Source organism: Acyrthosiphon pisum, chromosome X (genome assembly GCF_005508785.2).
Source record: "Acyrthosiphon pisum isolate AL4f chromosome X, pea_aphid_22Mar2018_4r6ur, whole genome shotgun sequence".
NCBI lineage: Eukaryota > Metazoa > Arthropoda > Insecta > Hemiptera > Aphididae > Acyrthosiphon > Acyrthosiphon pisum.
The window spans coordinates 92,165,066-92,185,473 of record NC_042493.1 but is presented as its reverse complement, the minus strand read 5'-3'; the positions used below and the strand labels follow the sequence as shown (position 1 = coordinate 92,185,473).

General features: G+C 32.2%; 1 protein-coding gene across 4 annotated transcripts in view; it reads right to left on the bottom strand.

Annotated features, from left to right (window-relative positions):
* The window catches only part of LOC100165959 (mediator of RNA polymerase II transcription subunit 12), a 137,772-nt gene that overhangs the window by 41,291 nt on the left and 76,073 nt on the right, over positions 1 to 20,408 (bottom strand). For 3 of the 4 annotated variants that reach the window (XM_008181619.3, XM_029491251.1, XM_029491248.1), the window contains exons 7-11: positions 16,867 to 17,223; positions 9,680 to 9,866; positions 5,664 to 6,862; positions 4,838 to 5,159; positions 3,349 to 3,634 (exon numbers count right to left, since the gene is read on the bottom strand). In XM_008181619.3, coding sequence (XP_008179841.2) covers positions 3,349 to 3,634; positions 4,838 to 5,159; positions 5,664 to 6,862; positions 9,680 to 9,866; positions 16,867 to 17,223 — 2,351 coding nt within the window. The remainder of the gene's footprint in view (positions 1 to 3,348; positions 3,635 to 4,837; positions 5,160 to 5,663; positions 6,863 to 9,679; positions 9,867 to 16,866; positions 17,224 to 20,408) is intronic. The other variant, XM_029491249.1, reaches the window with a different exon arrangement.

The following is a 20,408-nucleotide window of genomic DNA, read 5'->3' as shown; positions in this document are numbered from 1 at the left end:
GATACGGCCTATACGGGCCATACGTGATACAACACATTGGTGTTTATAAAAATAATCATATCATTGGCCAATCACGTGGAATCATTGGCCAAAGTATTTAAAATAGTATTCCAATATAAAAAAAGTATTCAAATACTGTCTCTATCTAATAAGTATTAGTGTTTCTGTGTTTATGTTTATGTTTATGTCACAATAATTTTTAAGTAAAGTGTTATCATCATTATTTATAATTCAAGTTATAAATCCCAATAAGTTACCTTCCCAGTTCGATGTGATATAGGTAACACATAAATAATTATTGGAATTTAAATGCATATTTTTTTATTTATCATAAAGTTAAAAGTAACCTGCTCTGTATATGTATTGTTTATTGTTTTGTGATCTACCTTTAGTTGAATCATTTGTGTTATTTTATTTGTTGTTACAAAAGTTTAAACAATTAACTAATTCAAATTGAAGAATTTAAAAACACATGTTGTATAACATTTGACCATGTGGCCTGCACTTGGAACAATATTGTTGCATTTTTTTTTTATATTCAAATTTTTTTGACAAAATGTGAAAGTTTAAGCTTATAGATTTATAATAGTAACATGTAGGTATACTTAACTGTTTTAAAATGTAACCAAACAATAAAATGTTTCATCATGTTTGAAATCAATGAAATTTTTAAAATTTTTACAATCGCACAGAGTCCCCATACTCAATAATTTATGTTTTACAAAATCCAAGTCAAGGTCAGCTAGCATAACCTACACGTGAAGTATTACTCCAATTAAAAATGTGTGAAGCAAAAGTTGTACCTACTAGAATCCAAAACGTTGATTAAATACTTGCATAGAGAACGCCTAATTTATTGTGAGCAAAGTTTGGCTAGTATATCTCGTAGTTTTCTCAGCACGGGCTGAAAACGACATACAAGTAGTCACCTAAAGGTTTAAGGAATAGACCAACATTGGCTAACACTGGCACATTATACGGGACCCGTATACCTAACAATCACGAACAAAGGCTAATCCGTATTCGTCAGTTTTTGTGCAAATTAGACGAATAAAAGTTTTAACAAAAGTTAAATGTACCTAATTAATTAAATAATTTATCATTGCATTGAAATCATATCCATTCTAAAGTATTACTGCATTATTTACATTAAATATTACTTATGGGTTTCTTTTAGAGAAATATTTTTGTGTATGAGACATAACAAATATTTAATTGTAAAAATTTAAATTACCAGATTTATACTTATACGTTCATTGCATTATTTTTTTATTTATGCATCAACCAGCAACAAAATGTGTGGGGAAAGTTAAATTTATGTCAGCCCAAAATTGTACACAAATTATATTCCTGGAACTTTAGTTGAATTGGTGGTACATAATATTGTTAAAATGTTAATAATATAGGTACAAGTTAAAATTTGCATCATCTATAAAAAAAAAACTCAATTACCTATAATAATTGTTAAATTAATAAAAATGTCAATTATTTGAGTTAATGTTTTCAAATATTATCTTACTTTTAGAAGTATCTATAAAACAATCTACTTATATTTTTTACACAAATAATCTTATATTACCTTACTATAAATATTTTTTAAAAGCAGTTCAAATATTTATCTTTAATTTATATATTTACATTTTTTTTTTTACTTTTATTTGAAATAAAAGTAAATGTAAACAATCTATATTTATTTTGACTAACAATAAACTTAGATTACATTGAAGAAGAAGGATAACAGAATAGCTTGATAGGATAAGCCGCCCACTGAAGACACTCTTGCAAAATGTAATTTAAAGTATTCCTAAGTTTTTAATTATAACTGTTAATAAATAATATATTTAATTAAAAGTGTTTAATACAATGGTTAATAAATAATATATTTAATTTAAAGTATTTATTAGGAGCTATATTAGAAATTCAATTATAATATGATTAAAGATTTGATACTTTTCCCTTTTTTTTTCAGTTATTTTTATACCTAATTAGTGATTAGTTTATTTTACAATGAAGTGTTGCATATGCATTTTTATATCTAATGGGTGTACCTTGTAATTTTAATCACATCCACCTTATTACAACTAACAAATGGTAATGACTAATGATTCTTTAATGTGTGATTTTAGGTTGTTTTATTCTTCTATTTGAAAATTAAAAATTTAATAAAAATGGAAATTTTAAGATTTAAAATACAAAATCACATTTCCTAAAAAAAGTTTATAGAAAACAAGACGTGTAATCTGTTTGATTAAAACAATGTGGTAAACCTTCAATAAATATTGAAGTTCATAACGGATATGATTTAAAGGTACCTACCTAATTATAAATTGATTACATTGAGATACCAATATTTGAAATTAATTAGACATATTTAATATTCATAGCAAAGGATAAATGATGGTATATATTATCACCTGACAATCTTTTGGGTTAATATTATATTGTAGGATAATAAATATTCACCAATCATGCTCATTTCCATATTTTCCTTCAATAATGATTAATGAATATATAATATAATATATTCAAGTTCAATTTTTCAAATTTTTTAAAATACTTAAACAGCATAATTTTAAATTCTTAAAATGTTTTGAATTACTTAACGAGTGCTTCTATACAAACTTCTGTTTTAAAATGAGAACCCTTCTTTTTTTATTCAATAAATTATTAGGTGGATATTTGTTTAGAAGACGTAAATGTAGCTACCTAGTTCAAAATTCGAACGAGTATATTATCCCGGTTATTAATATTAATAACCGGTTAATACTAATGACAGTAGTTCTTAAAAATGATTTTACAAAAATATAAAATAGCTGTTAGCTCCATGTTGATAGATATTAATATTAATTACCAATTTTTTTAAGCTACAACAGACCCTTTTCTTACAAATTAATTTTCACGAATCTACGTTGTCTTTAGTGTACAATGTGAAATACCTAATTCAGAAAAGTACTCGTTTGATTTTGATTTGTCGACATTTTCAGAAAAATTATTCGCTAAACAATTTACAGTAGAAAACGGGGTTCTCATAATTTGAAAAAAGAAGACCTCATATCCACAGGACACCCTCCAACTAAATGAAAAAAATTTCTCAAAGATTTCAAAATATGATCTGAGTATAGGTATACTTAAAAATTACAAAATTCAGATTTTGAATAATTTTGTTATATTGAAGAAGAAACAAGGGTGAAACAAATGCTTGGTCAATGATCCTGAATTATTTTACACAATCGTTGGGTACTCTAGACCTGGACCTTCTGTGTCTCATTGTAACCGAAACAATTGGAGACGCATTTAAGACATCGACCGATGAGAATTAGCAGCTGCACGACGACACCGCAAACTTACTTGAACTTATCCATCATGGCTCGCATCATGCGCTCCCGGCGTTTAGCGTTTGCAGCCGCTGGCCACTGTACCCCAGCCATTTCCAGGTCTGGTGGGGGTAAGTCGGGCAACCGACGTCGACCGTCCCGACCGTTGCTACCCCTCAACGACGACGAGCGCATCGAGTCCGGTTCGCTGAGCGTGTCCGACGGCGATGCCGTCAAATCTCTGAGCCCAAGTCCCCCGCCACTGATCAGCAGGGCGCCCCTGGGCGTGCCGACCGGCGTGTTTTGCTGCGGCGGTGTCGCTGAGAGAACACACGCAAATATTGTATAAATTAATGACTAAAATAAGTTGAAAACACACTAGTAATATTATATTTATATCTTATAGGTATTATAAAGTGTTCTAAAGGCTATTAAATACATTTCTAAATCGATTTGTATTGTTACAACATTTGTTATATCCGTATTACTGGTGCGTAACATAGAAAATTGTACGCTCAGTAAAACACGTGTAGCTCCGCTAATTTAAAAATTAGAGTGAATTGGCCTCTTATACAATTTAAAGGTAAGAATATTATCCAGGCAATATCATATTTTTTTTATTATATTTTAATTTTAAAGCAAGGCATGAGTATTTTAAAATTGTAAATTGTTTGTACATCTTAAAATACTCAAAACTCATTTTAAAATTAAAAATCCTATGCGATTGTTTAGATAACAATCTTACCTTTGATGTTTATAAGAAGTCAATTCACTTCTATTTTTAAAATAATGGAGCTATACGTCGTGTTCTGCCGAGCGTACAATTGTCTATGTTACGCACTTGAAGACGGAGACGACAAATGTCAGTGTAACTACGCCAGTCTTAATTATTTGTCAAAAGAATAAATTAAGCGTGGAAATAAATCTTGTAGATAATGAAGATATTTTTCTTTTGTTTTCGTTCCAGACATTTTCATTTTGACGATTTGTCGGTTATTTTATCGTTTATTTTATGGACCTCTGTTTTATCGTCTTGTAAGTTATTAACGAAGACGCGTCTTTTAAACTCACTTTTTAATTAAAGTTTAAGTTAAGAGGATTATAAGTGTATAATGTATACTGTTAATAATTATTACAAACTTTGCTTAAAAACTTTTATATGTTTTAAAAGAATAATATTATTATTCAGACGTTCTCATTAAGTATGCATTATTTTATATAGTAGGTATACACTAGAGTATTTTAAAGTGACTTTAATTTAATTTATTACAATTTTAAAGCGCTGATTGCCATAAATTCAGCATATAAATTATAGATGTCCACCGTTAAACGACTAAATCGGATAGTTTATCAATTTATCAGTTTAACACACAGGCACCTGTTTTGATCTACAACTGTATTTAAATGAATTTTATGAACGTTACAACACCGTGAATGGAAAGTCTTAAATTATTATTTTTAGTTTGTGGTGTTAATATTTTCCAACATCGAGGTTAACAACTCAGACGTTTGGTGCAACTTACGGTGCAAAGTCGATGCCTGTGACGACGAGGTTTGTTGCTGTCCGGCTGTCTGATATTTAAGCGCCGTCGACCCACTAGTCAAAGCTTTGACACCTGTCTGCTGCTGGTCCGCTGTGGCTGAAGACGAGTTTAGTAGTACCGTTACTCTGGCCGTACTGGTACCACTGACCGGCGGTAAAGTACTGTTCTGCAGCTGCTGCTGTTGCTGCATCTGATTCTGTGGCTGTTGTTGCTGTTGCAGTTGCTGTTGTTGCTGGTAGTTGTTGCCATTGATATAGTGCTGTTGCTGCTGCAGTGCAATAGCCGTGGGATTGTCGCAACGCTGTAACACCACAAATAACAGCTGATTTAAAAGGATCAATGTCAATTAAATAATGTATACGTGAACATGATGACTTAGTCTGCTGTTTCAATTAAATCGCCAATTATTATAATATCAATTGATTTGTTATCAAGTATCAACTTGTTAACAATATATTATATTGTTTGTGAAGACACTGTTAAAAATATATTTTTACAGACAAAATGTACTATCTGAATACAATTGAGTCAATAACTGTATAATATTTTGATAATATTTATTTACATAATATATAGGAGGAATTCAAATAAAAGCAATTTAAAATTACTAAACAATATTTTTACTATAAATTTAACTCTGAGTGTTGTAGTGTAACTCTAACATTATGATTATGCAAGAGGGTGGCTTGTGGTAATATATCATCAATCTATCATAGACCCCGATAAATAACCGTAAATTTACGATTTATGCAGTCGACAAAGTCCACGCATATTTGTATACATTAGCTAAATTATAGTTACTTACTTGACCCTGTTGCTGCTGCAGTGGTCTAAATGCAGTGGAACTAAGTTCCGACGACGTCACATCGTATTTTACACCACCCGAAGTAACCGGTACTCCGCCGAGTGTTAAAGTGGACACGTTCTGACCAGAGTTAATGTCCACCCTATTTTGTTGTTGTTGTTGTTGTTGTTGTTGTAGTTGTTGATCGATGCTGTATTGATGGGAATTATCGCCGACAGTCAACGGCAGCTGCTGTTGATCTTGATTCGGAAACCTCTGATACTGCTGCAGTTGACTCGACTGGTATTGTTGGTTCTGCGGCTGTTGATACTGCTGTTGCGATTGTTGTTGTGACTGATTGTATTGCTGCTGCTGCTGCTGGTTTGGCTGTTGCTGGTTCGGCTGTTGTTGCATTTGATTGTACGATACGTTGTTAGACTGTTGTTGATGTTGCGGTTGCTGATGTGGCGGTTGCTGTTGCTGTTGCTGATATGTGCCGTATTCCGGTTGATAAGGCTGGTACAAGACTTCTTGCTGCTGTTGATATGTCGGTTGTTGGCAGTTAAACAGAGCGCCGCCGCTGTCCCCTCGTTTGTTATAGAACAACTGTTGTTGCATCGCCGCCGCATTTCCGGTGCCAATCGTCGACGAGTAATTCGTTTCGGTCTGCAAACTATTGGCAGTGGCGATGCCGGCGGCCGTGTACTGTTGCTGTCGCAGCTGTGACGCAGCGGCGATAGTTTGTTGCTGTTGCTGCGCCTGTCTCGCGACGATGCTCGACGGTCCTGTTCCGACGCCACCGGTTCCGTACAACAAGCCGCCGTCTTCCGCCTGTCCGTAAGCGTTGTTCGCGGTTTGCTGCTGCAGTTGAGCGACGGCGGTGTCGCCGTACTGATGTTGCTGGACCGGCTGCAGCTGCTGGAGCGGCGGCGACGAACCAGTACAGTACAGCTGGTACTGTTGGTCGCGCAGGTTTTGACTGATGATCGATTGGGTGCGCCGCAGTTGCGTCGTTGTACCGGAGGACGTCGAAAACCCGTCGGTGAAACCATGTTGTTGGTATTGCTGTTGTTGCTGTTGCGTCTGTTGTTGATACTGTTGTTTTTGGGCGTTTTCGCTTGGCACGGAATCGTATTTGTTGTTGTTTTCGCCAAATTTGTCGCTTCCGTTGTACAGCGGAGTGGCCGTTGTCGTCGTGGATCCACTGCCGTTCATGTTGGCTGAAAAATTAATAAAATTCAGTACGGAGAAACAAAAATATACGAACGATATCCATCTTTTGTGATCATTTGCAGGCAAAGGCCAAAAATCAATGATACATAATGTGTACGTGTGGTTAGGTTGTAAAGTCATATATAGTTACAAGCCTATATATCGTTACTAGTTGACTTTGGAAAAAATTAGCAGACATAAAATACAGCACCTATACCTATATCTGTGTATTTCGGTTTTATTGCAACTCAATTCACGAGCAAATCTGCATCGGTGTACTTCGATTTGTTAACTAATCCGACCGAGAGACCGAAAATCCACCCGTGGCTGATACACCTTGGTATATTTTCTAACGTGGTATGTCAACTAGTTGACTTCGGAAAAAATTAGCAGACATAAAATACAGCATTACCTATATCTATGTATTTCGGTTTTAGTGTACCTCAATTCACGAGAAAATGTGCATCGGTGTACTTCGATTTGTTAACTAATTTGACTGAGATAGAATATCCACCCGTTGCTGATATTGCCTTCGGTATATTTTCTAACGTGGTATAAACTACTCTCTAAGCGTTTCTGATATCTTTGAGAAAAATCGTTGACATTTTCGCATTTTCGTAAAAATCGGTTCAGTAGTGTTTGAGCCCATAAGCTAAAAGCATACCGACATTTCCTTTTGTTGGACATTTTTTGAATGACAGATAAATACACAGCAGTATAAGTACCTACCTATCTCGACCGGCATTTTTATTTTTTTTGAATTGAAGTATTGAATGTTCATTAGGGTGTAATGTATATGAAATATAGGTACACTGCGAACAGCAACGTTTTATTCTATTTATTTCTCTGTCACTCATCGTACATTATATTATTATTATTATTTTTTTTTTTTTGTTAAAATATATTGTGCTTAATAATGCAATAATTAAAATTACTGATTTGACAAGAACGTCAAGTGGATTTAAACCTGGGGCTGGTAGGCCATTCAATGGTCGCGTTGCGCCTAATCCACTTGACAGGATATTCATGAGTTCGTGATCTAGTAATATTCGACCTATATAAATTTAATTTATTAAATGGCAGCACGATCTGATTGAAACGTACATAATTATTTCAATGGTATATTGTGTTAAGATTTAATTTATTGATGTTTGATATTTCTTGTTAAATGGCGTATCATAAAAAAAAAAAACGTAAATTATTTTTCACCAGATAGGTGGTAGCTATATTTAGCACTAAAAAAAGTACCAAATTTTATCCAAGATTTCAGATAACGCTTTTATTTGCATATTAAAATATATAGAAATTATGAAGTAGATACAGCCGTCGTTTGGAATAATTGGTAGCTTAAAGATTATAATATTTAAGTAAGTTCTTTTAATTGAAATCGTAAGTTATAAATTAGTTGTCACGGGTGAAGAGGTCTTAATGACTTCAAATTTAGTTATGGCTCAAATACCTTCCGAATATACAAAATGTTTAAAAAGCTGACTCTACCGGGACCAAATTGTTAATGATAATAAATTAATTTTAAAGTAAATTGAATTCGCCGAAATACGCATTCTTCATTCAACGGCAGTAGAAAATAATTAAAATTACGTTGAATAAACTTTGTAATAATTTATGAACAATAATTATCTAACCTAAGGGTCTCCAACCTATGGCCCACGGGCCACATCCGGTCCGTCATAGGTTTTTCACTAGCCCACCAAGCTAATTAATTATGTTATGAAAATAATATATTTATTATATTATTTTCATTTAGTTTTCATTCTTTTTAATTCATTGAATTAATTAAATAAAATTAATTTATTAGTTTTTTCCTTCGGTGTTTCCGTAACAGCTTATAATTTGTAATTTAGACCTATATTATACTAATTAGTAATTACTAACAATAACTAATAATAGAAAAACTCGTTATAAAATAAAAAAAGTATATAAACAAACATTAATTGTTCTAAATAAATCTTATCTATTCTTCAATTTCTTAACCGATCTATTCCTACAAAAATGTTGGCCCCGATCTAACCTATAGAATAGTAAACCTACACATGCAATGTAATAATATCTTTATCTCAAATCAGGGACTGGAACCGAACCTAAAATAACCTGTTCTGGAATCGGAATCTTTGAAATATTAAGAACTAGAATCAGAACCGAAACCATTATTTTAATAAACCGGGACCGAATGGAATTTTCAAATTAAAAAGTTTCTTTTAGGTTCAATAATAAAAAAATGTATTCATCATAATTTAATGGTATTACTGTTTTGCGTATAAATTATGTATGATCATATGAGTTTTCTAATACTTCTCATAATTTTAATTAAACCCGCTTTCCGGATAGGTGTTTAAAATTATTATACTTTTCAGTAAGTACCTAAATTATCTGGAACCAGTACCAAAATTTTTTGGAACCAATACCTTTAATTTTTTCATCAAAAAACCAGAACCGAACCGGAACAGTTAATTTTTAATTTTGGAGAACCAGTACCGGAACCGAAACCGATAAGTTCAAAAGATTCCAGTGCCTGTCTCAGATATTCAAAGCCTTATATTGATTTTGAATTATTTCTTATAGAGCCCTGCTTCTACACGACAGTACCTAATGTTAACCTTATGATTGCCCTGATGATTAAAGCGCAAATGTATCTTTGTGATGAAAAATTCTACCTTATCCGTTGCAAAACGTTAAATGGGAAATGGCTAATTTATTATTGATGATAACGCGGAATGGCGTAGGTACATCATCAACTCGTTACTGTCGTTAAGCATGCCTAGTGTTTTCGTTTAAAAATTCAAGTGATGAATTTTAAACGCGTTTACCTATGGACCGACTAAAGTCGGCCAACATTCCGCTGATCGTGCCGCTGCTGTCGTTGTCAGACGCCGCTGCCGACGCCGCAGCCACCTGCTGCGCCGCCGGTTGTATTCCATAATTGTGTCGTTGTGTCTGTGGATGATGCTGTTGCTGCTGCTCCAACAACTCTTCCTCGTCGTCCTCGTCGTCGTACTGTCAAAAATACACATAAGTGAAAATAAATACGACAGCGCATTTGGCCGGGAAAAATGTGTGAAATAATAGTCGTATGTCATTTACACTGCCTACGAATCGTTACAATTATACCACACGCATGAAAAATAAATCATCTACTTAATCGTCTACGAATATTATAATATGGTTTTCCACCGTCTAAATAATAATTTCACATTAAATACCATAATATCTGCTTACTACGGCGCATAATAACAATACAATATAATATTGTTCACGACTGCAGCAGGCTAGTCGACGAATAATAATATATCATAATATTATATATTATTGCAGATTTGCAGTCATCGAAATGAATCTGTTTCGTTCAACTACCTAATCGTGATTAATCACGTCTAATATTACTGTTATGATAATATTACAGTCTGCGTCAAAAGCTTTTGTTACAATATTATATAAAACGTCATCATACGAGCGCGCGCGTGCCGGTGACGTTCATAGTAGTAATTATTAGTAATTACTAATTACACACACCAAAATTAAACACAATACACCTACCCAGGTATATTATGGGATGACAAAACATTAATAAACAATATATTATGTTAAAATAATATTATATACTAGTGCAGCGGGGAGCCCATGTATAGAGTACATACTGCACGATGCTATATTATTACAAAGGTTCTATACTTTCGTCGGCACTATATGTATATATATCTGTTGCTATGCACGGTTTACGCTATCTATACATGGGATATGGACGATAATATAAATTACAACATAGTATAATATATAATAATAATATACAGATAGGTAATACGGCCAACTCGATAATAATAATATTTATCATACCACTGCTAAGTTCTAGTTTTTACTAATACCTATATAGAGATAGGATGTTGATGACTTTTGCATTTTTTAATACATTTTTTTTTTTGTTTTAACGTAATTTTTTGTAATTATATTACATTGTAGGAAAATCATTTTTTAAATTGTACATTTTATATGAAATGTATCTACATTTTTAAAAGCAATTTCTATTTCTCTGTACTTCATATTATAATTAAGATTGTTTTGTGTCAGTAATCATGCAGGTACAGACTTTACACGTACTCTTTTACAAACATATTATATATAATATATTATATAATATATAATATATTATATATAATATATTATATAATATATAATATATTATATGCTTTTAGAATACTACCTATATTTATTTTTGCATCATACACATCCAATAAGTCATTTTTTACTGTCAATTTTATTTAAAAAATAAAACATTTTTAATAATTTGAAAAATTTTTGGTCCGTTTTGGATTCTGAGTGGAGCGATGAATATATTGATATTGCCTTTATAATGAATGTGTGTTTATTTTTTTTGTGTCAGTCACCAATTTTTAGTTCAGTAAAAATGATTCAGTGTTGTACTTTAGCATCTTTTTTGGTAGTTTTTTTAGTATTTTGAGGTTTTAAAAAATTAAAAATTGCCAATAGTTTTGAAAAGTGTCAGGAAAAACAAACAACAAGTTAAGGAAAAAATGAGATTTTTACGCTAAATCGGTTTTTTGTACAAACTAATTTTGTTCTTTGGCGTAACTTTAAAAATAATAACCATAGATACTATAGTGATTACATTTGACTCGTATTAAGCTAATCATAGAAATTTGAAATTTGAACAATTTTAAATTTCTTTTATTTTAATTGTCAATAAAAAAAATGTTCGTTGGATCAAAAATTCTAACCAATATATAAACACAGTTTTTTTGTTATAGAAATTAGATATTTAATCAAGGAATAACGATTTTAGTATTTTTTTTGTAATTTAAAATATTATTCGTTTATACATGAAACTCTTAAAATAGCTATATAGCTATTATAATTTGTACATATTTAATACTATTCTCAAATACATTTATTTTGGCAAAGTTAATTAATTAACCTACTATAATATTAATGTGTGATTGTAAAATAAATTTCTTTAATCACAATAATATCATAAAGTTGAAATATAATTAGATAATAAAAAATATCATAGGCTGACTGAACCGTCTTCGCTCAAAATCGTTCTTCGTACATATACAATGATTTTACATCACTGAATAAAAATTTGACTCATCCATTACAGCGACCTCTGTAGACACCTACAACTGTACATCAGTGCGACTTCCTAGGCTTTTATTTTTTTCTTACGTTTTTAGAAATGTTTAGGAATTTTTTTCAATGTAATTTTAGACACTTTTTCAGATCATCAACATCCCATATCTCTACTAATATACATATAATAGTATATTATATAAATAATTGTGTATACATACGCATACAGCTACACCGCGTAAAAACGTCTACGTCCATGTACAGCAACGGCGCAACTATACATAAGAGGGATGAGGGTGGCTATAATAACGACCCCCAAGTCCGAACGTGTTACACGTTTTTTAGAAAAGTTCGAAATACCGCATGCTTACACACGATGATGACGTCGACAATGATGATGATTGATAGAGTTTTTTTTACCTATATATAGTTGCGCCCGTGCGGTGAACATTTACACTATATTATTACCTACGTCTACGTATATATTATTATATATCGAACCTACGTATATAATATGGCTAGGTGTACAACACTATACATGTTATATATTATATTATAGACTTTCTAAATCGATCGCGTTATCGGTGGGCCACGACGATTATAACACAACAATATAATATTATTATTATATATTTTATACTATGTAAACAATACCTATAAATATATATATATATATATGCCAAGTGCTCGGCACACTACCTACTTATACTACATAATATACCAAAATATATATATATATGTATATGCGTATATACGGCATACTAATATATCAGTACTATTATACGCCATGATATAACGTCATAATATATAATAATAACAATATCGTGAATAAACAATAATAATAATGTGCCATCGCACCGTGTCGTAGCACACACTACGCGGATGGGTAATACATTATAATATATTATACGTAAATAATGCTGCAGTGTAAACATATTGTCATCGCACACACGATGCATAGGTATACCTGGTTAATGTAAACGATTACCTATATACCACTATATGAATACAATAGATAGTATACCTAGGTACTACACATTCGACTGTATAACTAATGTTATGACAACAAATACGTGAACAATAATATACATCTATAATAATAGTCGGTATATCTACAGTACAATATATACGTACATGGGACACAAGTACCGTATCCGATCTAATTGCTATATTTATAATTTTAACATACCTATGGTTTAAGGCGCGGTAATGTGCCTGTAATAAACGTGTGCGCGGATTAGGTGGCGGCTCTCAAAATCGGGAGGTGTACCGACAAGTTATCAAATTTCACCCGTATATACCTCGTGCCAACATAGAGTATTACTATTATTGGGTACCTAATTGCAATACTGCACGAGTTATGACCAGAGCACATTTTTTTTAAAGCATATAATATCCACCAAGATCTCAGACATATTAATATTATTATTTAGGTGGACTCGTAGGTTTTATCACAATATTTTTATGACCGCTCCCGTTTTTCCGGAGTAATTTTTCATACCTTACTGGTTCGTACAAATTATGGTCATATAGAATGTTTTCCATTAGCTTTCGACACTCTTAGCATCAAAAGCGATAATAATATGTATTAACAGGAAGGCAGAGTGGCAATTCTGGACACATTTCCAGAAAACTTTATCACACTTAAATTATTATAAATGTTTACGTTTTCTTTTATTGATTTCGAATAACATTTTTTAACTGTATATCTATTATTAATTCAATAAAATGTATTTTTTAATTAAATTAGCACACGGCCTATCTCGTGTACGTGAAACATAAATTACATTCACCTAATGTGAGCTCAAATGATACACCTCCGCCATGGAATAATCGCCACCGTCCGGACTCGTTTATCAGATAATAAATTATAATAATATTAATAATAAAACTGTAATTAGATAGATACATTATGATATTACTGTAATAACAATCTTACGAACAAGCAATACTACTATAGTAGATACCTATTATAGGCGCAAATAGGGAATTAAATCAACGAGGGCTTGAGCATTACCTTAAATGGAAAACAGCCGTGGGAAGCTTTGCCACCACTGGAAAATCAACCAAGAATACCAACACCGTTTCACAATAACTATTTTATAAAATTGATACAATATGATACCTATTGCCTATTATATTGTATATTTTTATTGATTATCTTATCAATAACTGCAATACTAATTGATTTTCGCAAAAAGGAAACGCAAAAAAAATTTGAAACTGTGATGCCGAACGGAATCTAAAAATTATGAAATTGGGGACATAATACATTCCCACCACTATTATGAGTTACAACAATTAAAATTACCCCTACAACAAGTCTAAATACCAATAATTATTTTATACAATTTCTAGGTATAATAATCGTATAATATTATGTTGAGAGAATATTTATTTTCAATGAATTATAAAATTGGATATTTTAATGTAGACATATTATTGTACCAACGATTAGTTACTTTTTATTGAAAAGAAAGGTCACATAGTTATCTCATTTCTAAAACCACGGTTAATTTTACCCTATACATTTTTGCGATTTTTCAGCACACATTCGATAACAAGTGAACACTGATCTATTGTTGGACGATAAACGATGATAACAATATTAAAATAATCAATCCAACTGAAATACAACCATACTATACCCTCCAACCCCACCAAAAAAAAAAAAAACACGAACCTATTTGCGCCTATGCTACACATCATACAGGTATCATAATAATATACATGTCTATACTGTGCTATAATATAATAGAGGAATCTGTGCACCGACGGTCGTCTATATACATCATGTTTATAAAAATGATTCAAGTATTATATTATTATAGTCCATCAGTGCCAGTCCATCATCATCGCCGTCGCTGTCGTCGTCGTCAACAAGTACAATATTATTATTCTATCGCCACTGCCACACTACCATCCGGTGCGTGTAGTAGTGGGGGGGGGAGTAAAGGAGGTAAAGGGGGACAGTTTCCACGGGTGACGTATACATTTTTAATGGCTTCGAATGTTTAATGACGAAACGAAACAAACGTTTTGTAGTTTTCTGTTTTAGAATGACTATCATTACTATCACCTACCTAGGGATACCTAGGGACAAACTTTCGGCGATAGACATTTCGCTGCGGCGATATTATTGTTTCCACGGCGGTGGTTAGAATACAACGCATGCGCACGAGTCAACCATCGATGTGCCGATATGTCATCGTAGCCCGTAAGTAGAAAATACCATTATAAAACTTCATTTATCTTGGCGGAAAATCGCTGGGACAGGTGCATTTCTATTTTCATTTGTATTATTTCAATAATACAATTATATATACATGCACAGCAGTATAATGGGTCCTGATACACAATGGTATTTTTTCGTATTTCTCCTTATCGTACATCTTTATGTTTATAATATTGAACTTTATATTTACAGTTTAAAAATGTTCCATATTTTGTACCTAAATATTACCTAAGTTAGAGGTCTTCAACCCACTGCCCGTCATATCCCCATATTAGAAGCCCATCGCCCCATTTTAAGCATACCGTGTATTTGTCTATTTGAAAAAATTGTAATAGCTGTACGAGACGTCAGCGCTATTGAAAAACGTAAATCACTCAACTCGCTGAGGATTGCTGCACAGTCTCAAATACGACTTACTAAACATAGAAAAATTGGTTGAAAAAATACAGTACCTAAATATATTTCACTAAAAAAAATGAAGAACTTGTTCTTTAAAATTTTAAACTATAATAGTATCTGTGTTGTAATAATTATACATTAATAATTTCTAATTTAAAATTTAGAAATATATTAAATTGTGTTGAGATAAGAAAAACAGACTTTGTATAAATAATACATGTTTTTATTACGAATGTGTTTCGCTGGTTAAAAAGGTCGAAGATCCCTGACCTAGTTAGTATTTATTTTACACTCCGGTCCACAGAATAAATATTATTCGTCGAGTCAGTGAGAGAGAAGCCGCCTGGCCCGATTGACTGAAAAAACAGACTCAATTCCGTTTGACAATAAAATGGGTTTCTTTTAAAACAAGTGGAAAGCGAATACAATTAAGTGGGGTATCGTTTCGAGGGGAAAGATACGAGGAAAAATAATTATTTTTGTTTTAGTGATGGTTATAGTAAGGGTGGCGTTATAAAATCTGCCACAAACGGCACGGCTATACCATCACTACTCGGTGGTAGAGCGGCGCTCTGACACTATGAAATACACTACTTCAGGCTCTATTGTACGGTGCAGTAGGTCACTAATAATTGCGCAGTAAAAAATATGAAATATGTGCAGTTGACTTGACGAATGAGTGGATACTTGAAAAACATATAAAGTATATTAAGAAGTCACTTTGCATAATATTAGCAATAACGTATGTAAAAAAAAAACCATGTTAAGCCCACCGATGACTGGTGTCTGGTTGTATGTCATATTTAAAGATTGAAACAAAAAAAGCTGGCCGTTTGTTGCACCCCCTTATGTAGGTATAGGGTTTTATCTTTATATTTTTGGTGAAAAAACTGATTTTGTCCCGTTGTCGTAGCAAGCCCTTCAGTTACAGTAGGTATAACCTACCCAGCTTATCTAAGACTTTTGCTCATAACTTGGAATGAAAAACTTTGGTATTTTAAACAATTTACTTTAAAGTGTATTTTCGTTAGTAGTCGAAGTACACGTTTTTTTTCGAGGGGGTCTTCGCCATAACGTAAATTCTATTTGTGCGGTTGGATAAAGTCCTTGCAATAAAGCCCGACACCACTTAATAATGTACTTCCATCAGCGCCACCACCACTACCACCACCACCTCCACCGCCACCTCCACCACCGTCGAATACTCACGACGACACACTAAAAATAACGGTGACGACAACGACCACGACAACGACGTCCGTCGCGATAGACCCTTACGCGAAAGTTCGTCCGACTACGGTTCGAGTTTTGAACGTTCCCAAACGTATTGTTGCTGCTGTTGGACGACGCCGCCTGCCGGTTCTGCTGCGAGGACGACAGCGCGCGGCCCAGCATGTTGTTGTACTGTTGTTGTTGTTGTTGTTGGTTTTGGTGCTGCTGGTTCTTGTGCTGCTGTTGCTTGAGCTGTCGCTGCATGTGCTGTTGCTGCTGCTGCTGCTGGTGATGGTGCTGCTGGTGCTGGTTCCGATTGGTCTGCTGCACCGTCTTATTGGACTTGGACTCGTGATGACCGACCGCACGAAACGGCTGGCTCAACAATTTGCATATTCGATCGTATTCCGGCGTTTTTTCCAACTATATTCAAGGGTGAAACCGTCGTAGATACAACAACAACAACAACAACAACAAAATATGAACACTACACAGCTCGTGGCTGATGATTTTGTGTATAGGTACCTAGGAATTATAAGTACTATGCCGGCGATGTGTTGCCGAAAAAAAAAATTCGTGGGTATAGGTACTACGTCACTGTCACGTAGGTGGTAGCAATATAATTATAATATATATATATATTATATGGAAAAAAACATTGTAAATAAAGTAAAAAAAAAAAAAAATGGTTCCTAGCTTCAGAAAAAAATCAACATTCTACGTATTATTCTCACTCAACCATAGTATTGTTACGTGAATCGGATGCAAGTAGTATTTGTAAGTACACATGATTTTTACTAGATAAATATTATAATTATCTGACACAGAAAACGTCCTTAAAATGTGTACACATTATTATTTTGTATGAGTATGAGCGTAATATTGTAATAATATGTGCTCTAGGGTTACGGTTTTTTTTTTGATATTCTGTTTTATATTGGTATGCCGGTTAACCAGTTTATACCTAGGTATTAGGTACTATGCCGGTGATGTGTTGCCAAAAAAAAAAAATCTGTGGGTATACTACGTCACTGTCACGTAGGTGGTGGCAATATAATATTATAATATATATTATATAGAAAAAAAACATCGTAATAAAGTAAAATAAAAATAGTTTCTTCATCAGCTTCAGATCAATCAGCTTCAGAGGAGATCATTATCCTTCGTATTATTCTCACTTAACCATAGTATTGTTACGTGAATCGGGTGCAAGTAGTATTTGTAAGTACACATGACTTTTACTAGATAAATATTATAATTATCTGACACTGACAAACGTGCTTAAAATGTGTACTTACACATTATTATTTTGTATGACGATGAGCGTAATATTATAATTATATGTACTCTAGGGTTACGGTTTTTTTGATATTCTGTTTCATACCAGTTAACCGGTTTACCGGTTATTTCTCTAATGCCGCTTGAACCATAATATACCGTATTACCGAATTACCGAAATGCTGTTCAATAACCGAAGAAATATCTTTAACTCTATGGGTTATCACCGTTCACTGTTTTTTCTGTATACCGCAATACTATCAACCCTATAAAGGTTTTTCGGTATTCCGGTATTACGGTTTTCCAGTATGTGCTGATATAACGAGTCTTATGATATGTAACAGTATTACGGTAGGTATACCGTTTCATACCAGCGGTATGCTTGACGGTATGTCAACCCCAACACCTACAGTCTACACACACACACACATATTACATATTTTTACTATAAATTATGATTATATTTACATATTACAAGAATAAAAAATATTTAACTTAGGTAAGTACCAATAAAATATCAGATACTTTGGTTTTAAAAATATTTCTCGATAATCAGCCGATATATCTACTATATTAGTACCATTTGAGAATTGAAAATCGCAAATAATAATTTTATAGAATATAATTTTGTTTACGTAACTTAAAATTCAAAGTGTATTGGGCATTACGTACGCAAACATAATATTTGTTTATTTTGTTTATGTACCACACGAAAGTGTATTATATTATTATTATTATTATAAATATTATTATACGGTGGTAGGTATATGGCATAAGTCACGTATGATGTTATTTGTTTTCGCGGCATTTCTGTGAAATAAATTTAAAACAAATAGAAAACCGACGAGGTTCGTCGCTTGAACAATTTCATCACTGCTGTAAATTCTTTTAGGGACGTATATAGCTACTACAGGGATGGTATACAATATTGACACCCCGCGGGATAATCTTTTAAGACGACCCTAGAACCCTTCCGACTTTTGATACTCTATCTGAATATTTGCATTGTAAATATTAAATGCGTACTAGAACGGTACATAGATTATGGCTCATGAATATTTCAAAACACTCCAATTACTTACCTAGCATCAAATGTTGTATAATAACTTCATAAATGCAAGTGTTATAATTGATAGACATGTCAAGATCAATATATATATTATGCTATTATTATTAGTATTATTTTATATGTCCAATAAAACATGACATGTAACATGAGAATAAATAATAATTTTAATTAAAACCCAAAGTTAACACGTAACTACCTCAAAAACAATGAACAACAATTGGAATTTTCGTATTTTATTAAAATTAATTTTTAAAACAAATCGATTGACTGTATGCTAGTTTGATTTGTCATAAATTATCGTGCCGGCTATTGTTTAAAAAAAATTATATATAAATATATAACCATTAGCCAAGTTAAATAAAAATTATATTATATTGTAATGTTAGGTATAATAATAAATAATATGAATAATGAATATTATATATAATTATACTAAATTCGGTGAATTTTTAACTTTCAAATTGAATATTAATCATCCTAATATTTCTATATTGTATAATATAGTCAAACAAATAAAACTAATTTAAATAATAACCATGTTCAGCGTAATAGTTCACCCGGTCTGTTTAGAAATTACGATAGTCTCATTAACATGAGTAGGTACTAAACCACTATAGCGTGGGTAGAAATATTACTTTAGATGGAGATAGTATACAACAGAATTTATATTATTACTGTATAGGAAAATATGTGCGTTTTTTTTTTTTTTTAATGATATAGGCTGACGACAATAATTGTTTTATTCAAAACGTACCTACCTATTTCGTTTATTTTCTATTAAAATTAAATTAGGTTTAATTTTTCTGTCTTTGCTTCTTTATTATTATTTTTTTTTTTGATATTTCATGTTGAGTCATTTATTTTATTTTCATTTCATTTTATAATTTTTTATATACATATGTGATTCAATGCTTGCAAAGAGGACCGAGGGTCGATGTTAGTATGTTTAAAATAATATACCATCAAGACTGGGCATTAACGAGTTAAAAAGTTAAAGTTAATTGAAAAGGTTATTTTATTATAACTTTTTACTTAATCGGTTACTTTTGCGTTTCGATTAATTTAACTGAGTACTAACTTGTTTTTTAATGAATTTTAATTTTAAGAAATCAGTTTAATCTTATTTTATTACATTATTTTCAATTTCGAGTTCATGTTAAAAAATATTTCGGATACCTAATGTTTGAAGTGAATTGTTATTTTTTAGTGATGAAAAACTTAAATTAAGTACTATATATAAATTAGAAAACTGTATAAATAT